This window comes from Drosophila willistoni, unplaced genomic scaffold (genome assembly GCF_018902025.1).
Source record: "Drosophila willistoni isolate 14030-0811.24 unplaced genomic scaffold, UCI_dwil_1.1 Seg151, whole genome shotgun sequence".
NCBI classification, from domain to species: Eukaryota; Metazoa; Arthropoda; class Insecta; order Diptera; family Drosophilidae; genus Drosophila; species Drosophila willistoni.
In genome coordinates, this window is record NW_025814112.1 from 778754 (window position 1) to 790189 (window position 11436).

Sequence of the window (11436 nt, forward strand, 5' to 3'; positions counted from 1 at the left end):
TTTGCTAAAAGATTCCATTGATGGTACCTTAGTGTCTTTGGGAAACATTGCCCACTGCAGCTTCAATTGTGTGGGGAGTTTCTCTAGTAGCTCTTGTACGAGCATTGGGTTTTGCATGTAACCTGTGAGTCCACATGCTTCCATCGTTGAGTAGATGTTTCGTACACACAGTGCGTATTCGATAAGTGGTTCAAGCTTATCTTTTATTGCGGGTAGTTGCCGCGTTTTTTCCAGTAAGTTGTGCAAAATATGCTCTGGCCGACCGAAACACATACGTAATGTTTGTATGATTTCAGGGACCATTGCTGGTAACAGGAGTTTGGATTGAACTAACTCACGTGCTTTTCCCTTTAGGCTAGCTTGCAGCCGCATAAGATTTTCTGCATTCGTATACCCAGCAATTTCCGTACTTGTCTGAAAACTACTGTAGAATAGAGGCCAGTTCTGAGGATTGCCATCAAATGTTGGAAGCTCTTTCGGTATCGCTTGACGGGCTGCAAGTTGTGCCGCGCTTGGTATTGCTGTGTTTAGGTCTATGTCCATTCGCACTTTACTTTCTGGATAGTACGATGCAGCCCTGGTTTGAGTATTTGTGAAATTCCAGGGAGCCATCGGCGTAGCACTTTGGTGCGGTTGTTCGCGTGTCGTAGCACGCGTGTTGTTTGAGGTTAGGAACGGCAGCTGCGGTGCCTCGTGATCGTAATGCCACGTGTCACGCACAGCTGAGTGTGTGACCATCGCTTTTTGTTTGGCAGAAGTAAAAATAGGAACAGCCGTCCTAGCTGTGTCCGGGAATATTTTTGGCGGGCATAGTCCAAAGTCCCGATCCGGTTCTGGTAGCGGCGCCGTTGGTTTTGCTGGTGACGAAGTAGCCTGAGGTTCGCCTGCTCGTGTGGTATTTCCGAGGTTCTGCAGGGCGTTGCTCAATATGGTTGTGATGACTTCCGATGACACGTTGACGCAGTCGCAGTTCCAGCTGTTCTCAGATTTCTCGTCTATTACTCCAACGCAGTCGAAATGGTACCAGGAACAGCATCGATTGCATTGCACCATGCGGTCATTGTCTTCCTGCATGCATTTCTTGCAATGATATATTCCACTTGATAAGTCTTTTGTTGCCATGGTTTACCAATGAGTCTATACTTTTAAGCGATGTTGATTAGTTATGTGACCTACATATGTAGGTCGTAAACAGTTGACCGTTGAGGTTATGTATCACAATTTAGTGATTGGTTATGCAATCATCGAGGTTAACCTCTATATGATTGGCGTGTAGAACCGTGGGTTGACCCGTCGAGTTGAGTTAAATAATTAACTTTTCCGGTTCATTTAGTGGTTTACCACTGTAAGATTAATTCATGTAATTAATCTGTAGAATTAATTTTTAGAATTAATTCATTGCCTTTATGGCGTAATTTATAGAATTAATTTATAGAATTAATTTATAGAATTAATTCCTGCCATTAATTTATAGAATTAATTCTATACAACCGCGGGTGAGGGCGATTAATTTATAGAATTGTTGAGTTTGGCGCTAAGGTTCGATGTTTTAGCGGGCCCACAAGAAAACACTCCACTTTTCACGTGATACTTCATTTATTTCTTCCACGTGTATTTCTTATGCTAATGGGGTGTGTATGGTGTGTGTGCCGTATGCGAGTCGTTATTATGCGAGCCGCTATAAATTAATCGCCCTCACTCGCGGTTGTAACCAAACTGTTCTGTCCGCCGCTTAGTAACAAGCATAGAACCTAACATGTAAGCTTAAAGCGCAAGATGCAACGGTTAATTTCCCAGCACGTAGGCTGGTGCTTAAGAATAAGTATGAAAATGAAAGAGAATGAGTGATATGGGTTAACCCATTGGTGGCTGCGTCGGGTCTGCTGGGCAGTTAGCGAATTTCGGCGGCAACACGGTACGATATATTCAAGACGAATTCCATAAATCGAATCCATGCATGTAATGGACTTACGCCGTATTTTAAAGAGCCAGGCTGAGGTTGAAAGGTTTCAGAATTAAAATCTGTGATTTCGATAAGTTTTTTGGGATTTACGGCACAGATTGGGCAACATTGATTGGATTTTGTACCAGTTATGACGTTTAATACCTTTCCATCAATTAATGACATATATGTTTTAAAATCCACAGAAATATTTTTAGGTTGCCATTTGAACTTTTCCAATTTCGCTACTTGCATATCTAAATTTTCTTTTTCGCATAAGTTTTTTGTGGAGCTCTCTTTCGCGTATTCAATTTTTAAAGGCCTGCAAAACCTTATTGACTGTGGGCTTCTATTGAACCATATTACGCGATTTAAAGAATCAATTAGACGTATTGGTATAACAGTGGATACGAACAGCGATTGATCTAAGAAATCAGGTTCATCTGAATCAAATTTTTGTTTATATGAACTTTGACCCGTCGATCCATCAAACCCATAGCTAATAATAAGGGTGCAGTCCGTTACATTTTCCATTTTCTCTAAAACATCATTTTGTAAGGTCAATATTCGTTCAGCTGTGTGGTTTAGCAAATCCTGCAGAGAAACCTTTGCCACAGTTTCGGAAATACTAATTCCTGACGGTCTGCATTGCAATTTTGTAGATCTTATTAAGTCGTACCCGGGACATATATTGCAGCCGTGCGCCTTGTTGAGTTGTGTAAAACTGATATATTGCTGCTTTGTTAAATTATTCTCCAATAAAAAAGCTAATGCTTCAATATTAGAAATGCGATCTGGTCCCGCTTGATTTGTTATTTCGGGATTTACAACATTTTCCTCAGTCATTACATTTCGCAATACGCCAACCAATTTATTTTTATTACTTTTACGGGCAGACGCAGAGGCGGCATGCAAAAGTAATGCAGTAGAGCAGTCATTTTGAACGGCAACTTCTGATGCCATTTGCCTTCGTAGTCTAGGCCCGGCCTTGGCATATCCTACTTTTGGACGACCCATCTTCGATGGTGATGGCTTAGCAGTATCCTCCACTTCAATTTTTATTTCCATACATTTTGCAAACCATTCTGTGTGAATTGACTTGAATCGCTCAAGATTTCGATTGTATTTGCGCAAGTATCGTTTTCTATAATATTCAAAATTAGTCACTTTTGCCTTAATTTGCTGTATGTTTGATTTGTTCAAATTATCTTTATTTATTTCTTCCATTATGTACGCTGCGACAGCATCAGCATTGCGATTGTTGTCGTTCCAAATATCAACAAGCGTGTTGTTGTTGAACGTAAAGGAAACTTCAAGTGCATTTTTTTTTTAAAGGAACAAAAATGAGCAAAAAAAATTATTACTACAATAAACTAGACACATCCGTTAGTAACTTGCCATTTTTAGTTGCATGTTTTGATATGCAATTTTCAAGAAATACTCCACGGAACACAATTAAAATTGTTAGATTTTCGCTAAAAATACAATCAACAATAACACTGGACATTAAAAACACCACGAACATTTATACACATTTAGCGTAAATAAAAGATTCTAAATACCTTGAGCTTTGCTATCCATATTACACTTATTTATTTAAACGAAACCAATAATAATTTAAGCACTTTCAACAGCATGAAATTTTTCGCGCCAATTTATATAATTGCGAGCTTCAACAGATCAGGTGGTTTGAAGGGCTGCCACAAAAAGAGAGTTGCCACCCCATAAAAAAAAAATTGTTTTTCAGCTAACTGAAGTGTTTACTATTAATAAAAAATAACATTTTCTTAATATTTCACCATAAATTTTATGACTTTATGCCGCCCATTATGAAAAATCACCCATAGTGCAATGGAAAAACCAACTCTTCCAACTCTGTGATTACAGAATCATTACTTGAATCACCTTTATCAAGTTTAACATTAGAGTCTCCTTTATGAACATCACTATTTTCTATGATGTTAACTTCCACCACAACATCCCTTGATATCATAAACTTCCTCGAGTTCAATTTATACCCATTTGGCTCATAGCCGACAAGTATAGTTTTAATTGACTTATCGTCAAACTTCCTTTTTTTAACTTTATTAAGAGCATATACTGTCGAGCCAAATATCCTGAGATATTTTAAAACAGGCTTTTTATTATGCCAAATCTCATAAGGTGTTTTCTTTATATCTTTCAAGTCTCTACTTGGGGACCTATTAATTAAATATGTTGCTGTTAAAACAGCTTCACCCCAAAATTGTTTGCTAAGTTTAGCACAACAAATTATGGAACGAGCCTTCTCGGTGATTGTTCTATCCATCCGATCTGAAACACCATTCAATTGTGGAGTATGAGGAACTGTAAGATGATAACTGATGCCTTTTTCAACACAAAACTCACGCATTTCATTAGATAGATATTTCCTGCCATTATCAATGTAGAGATTCACTATTTTCAAATTAAAGTGAGCTTCACTTTTTGCAATGAAATCTTTAAAAACAGAAAATACATCCGACTTATAAGTTATTAGGTATGTAACACAATAATGTGTGAACTGGTCAATAAAAACAATATAATAGTTTTTGTTATCAATTGTAGTGGGTGTGATTGGACCACAGACATCAGAATGGACTACAAACAGTGGTCGCTGGATATGTTTTTTATTTTTACTTTTTTCAAATTTTAATCTAGATTGTTTGCCACTAATACAAGCCTCACATACATCACCGTTTGACAAAATACGACTTAAAAGATTGATGTCTTCAAATAAGTTATTTCGTTTTATTTCTGAAAATTTTCCTAAACTTATATGACCCAATCTTTTATGCCACAAGAGATACTCTGCACTTTTTGAATTATTTGACGTGTATACTTTTGTATTTAATTGAAATTTTATAATTTTTACATTATATTCACTCTTTCCTTTAAGCACCAAATTACCGTTTTTAGTGACTTTTATGCCTTCAGGGCTAAATTCAATTGTTAGGCCAGCCTCCTGCATTTTCTTGCTATATAGCACATCTTTCAGTGAGATTTTGTTTCCATTACTGCCTAGGTTGATCACTCCTTTGGCGGTAGCATTGATATATTCTCCGCGCTTTGCAATCTCAATGGCAATATTCATACTCCAAGTGTTCATACTCCGAAAATGGTCTGAAGCCTCAGAGTCAAGAATAAAATCTACCTCACTTGAAATTGCATTATTTTGTGTATTTCCTATCATGAATGCAAAACCGCAATCTGACTGTGTAGTTGTAGCTATTTGAGCTTGTCTCTCTTTGCCATTATTTTCGTTAGCCTGATTCCCTGCCTGCTTTTTCAAAATGAAACAATCTTTCTTTAAATGTCCCAATTTGCCACAGTGAAAACATTTTAGAGGTGATTTAAACTTGTTTTCAAAAGGCTTCTTAAATTGATTATTATGTTTATTTTTGTGTTTGTTGAATTTAAAAACTTTATTTCCAATGGCCTGCAACACCTTAGCACTTGTGTCCTTGCTGACACCTTTTAATTTAATTTCCTGGTCTGAAAGTCTTGTTGTGCAAAGAAACACCGCTTAAGCAAATTGCAATATCGTATACACACACATACGTACACACGCATTTAGGCGAAAAAGAGAAAACTAAAAATCGGGATTCAATGCACGCACACACATACAAATTAAACACTTCCTTCACTCACGGGTTAAAAAAATGAATTTTTATTTATAAAGTCACTTTTATTACAATACAGTATGTTTTAATTATAACTGAAAGATGCTGACTTTGGTGAGCGAATTCGGCGGAGTTTAAGCGAAGTTACCGGTTGATTGTACTTAGGCCTCAGTCTTGAACTGATTTGCTATGGTTCGATTATGTTGGATGAAGGCTTGGGTAATCGACGTCGTCGCAGGCGGCGGCGTTGGCTGAGTCCAATAGTCCACTTTAAGTGCGTGGGACCATTCTTTGTTTACACAAGTGTTCAGGACCATTCTTTGTTTATTGCCGAAATTTGTGGCGTGATTCTGCGTATGCACCGAACCCGACACCATTCTTCTAGGGCCTGGGAAAATGGGGTGCAGGCTTATTGTTTATCCTAGCGATCGGACTGTTACTTGAGATTGGCGATCATGCGACAAATGGGCATGTGACGATTGAGTGGGGTTGACCAATGGGTATTGCATGTGATGATGAAATAGGGTCGGCCAATGGGCATGCGGTTAATGGGCATGTGTTGACGGACTTGGGTCTATGGCTTCTATGTTATGGTATGAGTTGTGATAGAAGTGCTTAACTCCTCCCCCTTTAAGTGCGGACGTCCTCGGTCGCAACAACATATTGGACAGGCCCGATTGAGACTTCCATTGGTGGACCATGGTTGCCTGTTTCGTGGCTGCAGTATTTTTTTATGATGCAATATGTTATCATCGCAGATGCTAGAAGAGTTAGAATAATCCAGTTTGATGAAGACATAATCAAGTTGTTTCTTTGGATACGCTCCAGATTATTAGTATTATTGATGTGTAACTCCTTGATCATTTCCAACGATAGCTTTTCACCTCTCTGCTGCTTATTTGATAGTAATTGTAACAGCGGTGGTTGAACCTCGGCTTCAAAGCGTGTCTTCACAATATACCAGGAGTCTTCTATAATGACTGTCGCGTTTTCCGCTGGGATTATGAAGGTGCCTTCTAGGGTGATGTTTTCTCCATTGATGCTGATGTCCCCTTGGAATTGGTTCAGCAGCAAGGTACCGGGCATTATTTCCGAATGAGATTTTTTTGATGACCTTACATTGGGGATTCCTTCTTTGCAAGTTGCCTCCTATACATTTACTGTTTTCTAAATTAGTCAGATCTTCCAGTTTACAAATTGTCTTACCATTATGAATTTTACAATTACTCTTATTGGTTAACCCGAAGTATTTCTTGTTACATTTCATGATGTTTTCATAGTCTATTTCTTCTATAAATTTCTGATATTTAATTGGTATTGCTAGGATTTGTTTACAAATTTCATTGATTACTCTGGGAAGGCTAACAATATAAAGGAGTGATTTACCATCTGAGGCTACACTGACCTCAGCAAACTCTATTAATTCTTCAATGTTTATAAATGTTAAACTCTCTTCTTTAATTGTTTCGATGAAATCTATTTCGGTGGAAGATAATATTAGTGAATTTACTGTATTGGCCTTGGCCCAATCGATTGCGTAGATAATATTTGTTATTTCTTCTCTTAGGAGACTCAATTTAAATTTGGTTATTTCAATTTCTCTTGACTTATTGTTAGATTCGGGTTTACCTCTAATTAATATGGTATTAGTTATTTTAATTAAATCGTTTATCTTATTCTCTATTAGATTATTAATTACGACCTGCCGATTTTTGTTTACCAATTGTTCATTGATCTTATTTACCACAATCATATGATCTTCGTGATCAGGTGTGCCCGCTAACCATTTCCACGCCGTGCCAAGTATATCAAGCGATCTTTTGTTTCTAAACTGCATCGGCTGAAGCCTCCTCAGTTCATTCTGTATCCGCGTTATCTCATAGGCCAAAAAAGGCTGATACGGACTTAGGTTTGTCGAATTTTTGACGACTTCTTTTAAAACGGATATGGACATTTGATATTTTTCTAGTTCGATGACATGGACGATTTTAAAGGTTCCATTCTGGCGCGCGGCTAACCCAGTTTCCAACATGACCACTCTTGACTTAGTGTAGTCTAATATGGTTGTGTGACCCCAGCAAAGTGGTAACATAGGCAATCTGTCGGAAAAGGATGTTTATCAATATCTCAAGTGGTTTTTATGAACTATCCTGCCTGACCTGGTTTTAACTATGGTATTAAGATCTTCGGCTACTATTTCTTTTTTATATCTAGACGTTAGTTTCGAACCTAATCGTTTATTAATCCTAACGTAGATGATTTCACCTGGATCGTAAATTTTTATGGGTTTTTATACCCTTGCAAAAAGGGTATATTAATTTTGGTCAGAAGTGTGCAACGCATAGAAGGAAGCATCTCCGACCATATAAAGTATATATATTCTTGATCAGCATGACGAGACGAGTTTAAATAGCCATGTCCGTCCGTCCGTCCGTCTGGATCCACGCAAACTCCTCCTAGACCGTTGAAGCTACAGAGCTGATTTTTGCATGTGAATTTTGCATGTAGGCTTGTATATACTGCAGGCGTTGTATATCTCGGATTCAGCCGGATCGGACCACTATATCATATAGCTCCCATACAAATGGCAAAGTCACGAACAGTGACTTTTCTCAATAACTTCATTATTTTCTGAGCTATTGTCGTGAAATTTAATATTGGTGAGTTAATTACACATATTAACTACTATACTAAATTTGATCAAGATCGGGTGACTATATCATATAGCTCCCATAGGAACGATCTTTCGATCACGACAGTGACTTTTGTCAATAACTTCGTTACTTTTGACGCGATTGCTTTCAAATTAAACATTTGTTAGTTTAATATATCTGTTAATGACTGTGCCGAATTTGATAAAGATCGGGTGACTATATCATATAGCTCCCATAGGAACGATCGGTGGAAAACAGTGACTTTGATCCTATGCTAAGATTGTAGGCCGTTCTTTCGCAAACTTAAGCCTTTTTAGAAAATACGTTTTTCCATTTTGATGGCTATAGGTAAGGAAAGAGTTACCAAAAAAGTTGCAAGGGTATACAAACTTTGACGCGGTGGAAGTGGAAGCCCCGGCCCTCTGGTTTTGTTTTGTTATGGTACCCTAGGTCTTTGTTTTGTTTCTTTAAGATGTTTTCTGAAAACTTTTCCCTTTCGAGTGCTAATTTTCCTGGTGTATGGATTAAATTTGTTGCGAAAAATGCTTCTATTGGCTTTTTATTGGTTGTACTGTGGATTGTTTTATTGTATTCATCTACAGCCTTGAATATTAAATCCTCAAATTCCATTTCGGGGTGCTCTAACTTCAAGCATCTCATTATTTCCGTATATGTGGAATGAAATCTTTCTATTTGGCCGTTGCTGGATGAAGTATAAGTTGGGGTAGTGTGGACTTGTATCCCTAACTGATTATTTAAAAGAAATTTTATTGATGCAGAATTTAAAGCCTTTTCGTTATCCATTACCACGGTTTTCGTCATACCGAAGGCTATCAATAACTCACGTAAGGGCACTTTAAGATGTTCTGCTGCTTTTGAGTTTACGAGTTTAACTTGCGCATACTTAGAAAATTTGTCTATGGCTGTTAAAATTATCTTATTTTGGGTGGAATATAAATCTATATGGATTATTTCGCCTGGATATGTCGGAATAGGGGTTGGTTGTATTTCTTGATTCGGAGGGTGTCTTTGATACTTCGAGAGTTTGCATGTTTGGCAAGAGTTTACTATTGCTTCTACTTTTTTCTTCATACCTGGGAAAAAATACTCAGATAAAATTTGCTTTTTATTTTCGATGGAATTTCTATGTGCTCTAAGGTGTTCTTTAATTATGATTTCTTGTTCTTGGGTCTGATCATGGACATCTACAGTTTGGGTTTGTGTGAATCTTGCCTTGTAATTCCTAAAATGCTCTGGAAAAATTTGTTGAATTTTCCCTATGATACTTTCGGAAGTGAAAATACCATTTACTATTCTCGGATCCATTTTTTCTTTTAGAATAGTTACAAGATCGTCTTCGGAATAATTACTTCTCACTACTGTGTGTCTGCGGTATGTGGGGAATGGTAATTCGAAGGTGGTGGATTCGTTATCACCAGTGAGGATAAACAATTGGTTTTTAAAGACATTGATGGGGACTTCCATTGCTGGGATGAGTTCATGCCCTGAGCTTTCATCACTGTGGACTGTAGCTGACGTACTACTAGCATTTATGTTAGTAGGGTTCCTAGAGAGTGCGTCTGCTACGACATTTGAGCTACCCGGTTTATATTTTAGCTCGTAGTTATATTCCTCCAGGTAACTTTTCCATTTCTTCAGCTTTATGTTGTTATTTTTTGGGCTGAGAGCATAAGTGAGAGTCTGGTGGTCGGTGTAAATGATCACCTTGGATTTGCCGTATACATACATTCTTAGCTTATCGAATGCCCATACTATTGCTAGCATTTCTCTTTTATTTGTGGCATAGTTTTCCTCAGCTTTGGATAACGCACGGGAAAGAAATGTAATGGGCCTCCCATTCTGTTCTAGAGAAGCTCCTAGTGCGATGTTTGAGGCATCGGTGGTTAGATGTAACTCTTGTTTAAAGTCAGGGTATGCTAGCATAACGTCTTGTGACACTAATGCATTTTTCACTTTCTCAAAGGCATCGGTTTCGGCTTCACCGAATCGGATTTCGATCTTGCTTGAGACATTTTTCTTGGCTCTGCCATGTTCTCCTCTCAATAACGCAGTCAAGGGTCTAGCTAATTTAGCAAAATCTTTGATAAATCTTCTGTAATAACTAGCTAGTCCCAGGAAGGACCTTAGTTGTTTTAGGTTTTTTGGTATGGGGAACTTTTTAATGGCTTGGATTTTCTCTGGATTGGTTTTAACTCCTTCCCTTGAAATTACTACGCCTAGGAAGTCAACGCTATGTCTTAGGAATTTGCATTTATCTACTTGGACCTTCATATTTGCCTTGGACAAGGTAGAAAATACCAAAGCTAGATGTCGGAAATGCTCTTCCTCCGATTTACTGAATATTATTATGTCGTCGATGTAGACGTAACAGATCTTTCCAATGAGATCTCTCAAAATATCATCGAGAGCTCTTTGGAATATTGATGGGGAATTCTTTAGGCCGAAGGGGAGTCTCGTGAACTCGTATTTCCCTCCATTCACGGCGAATGCCGTTTTTTCAATATCAGATTCCTTAAGGGAAATCTGATGAAATCCGCTCTTTAGATCAAGAACAGAGAAATACTTAGTGTTGCCCAACTGCGCAACCATTTCTCCGATTTCGGGGATAGGATACCTATCCGAAACTGTAACTGCATTGAGCTTTCTATAATCTATGACCATCCTATATTGCTTATTCCCAAGGCTGTCACTCTTTTTAGGGACTATCCACACAGGGGAATTATAGGGCGACCGTGAGGGTCGTATTATACCATCTCGTAATAATTCTTGTAGCTGGTCTTCTACTACTTCTCTTAGAGAGGCTGGATATGGGTAATGCTTGGTGTAGACTGGAGTGTCTGTTGTCGTTCGGATTTCTCTTTGGACATTAGTAGCATAAGTCAATTTTTTATTTGGGTCCGCGAATAGCGATTTGTACTCCTCTTGGAGCGCCTTTAATCCTAATTTCTGCTGATTAGTGAGCTCATCTGATTTGAGGGTATGGACCTGATGGGCTCGCATCTGCTTCACTTTAACAACATGAGAGTTGTTGACGTATAGTAGATCTTTCCCTACATCAATGATAGCGTTTAACTCTCTTAGTGAGTCATTACCTAGAATTCCATGGAACGGATTCAGATTAGGTAATAGGAAGAACATTATTGGTTTATTGGGTTCGTTAAATAAACCCAAATGGATA

General features: G+C 38.0%; 1 protein-coding gene across 1 annotated transcript in view; it reads right to left on the bottom strand.

Annotated features, from left to right (window-relative positions):
• The window catches only part of LOC124460909, a 38490-nt gene extending 37368 nt beyond the window's left edge, over positions 1–1122 (bottom strand). Inside the window, exon 1 of the mRNA XM_047012509.1 lies at positions 339–1122. Coding sequence (XP_046868465.1) covers positions 339–1122 — 784 coding nt within the window. The remainder of the gene's footprint in view (positions 1–338) is intronic.
• Positions 1123–11436: the final 10314 nt, after the last annotated feature.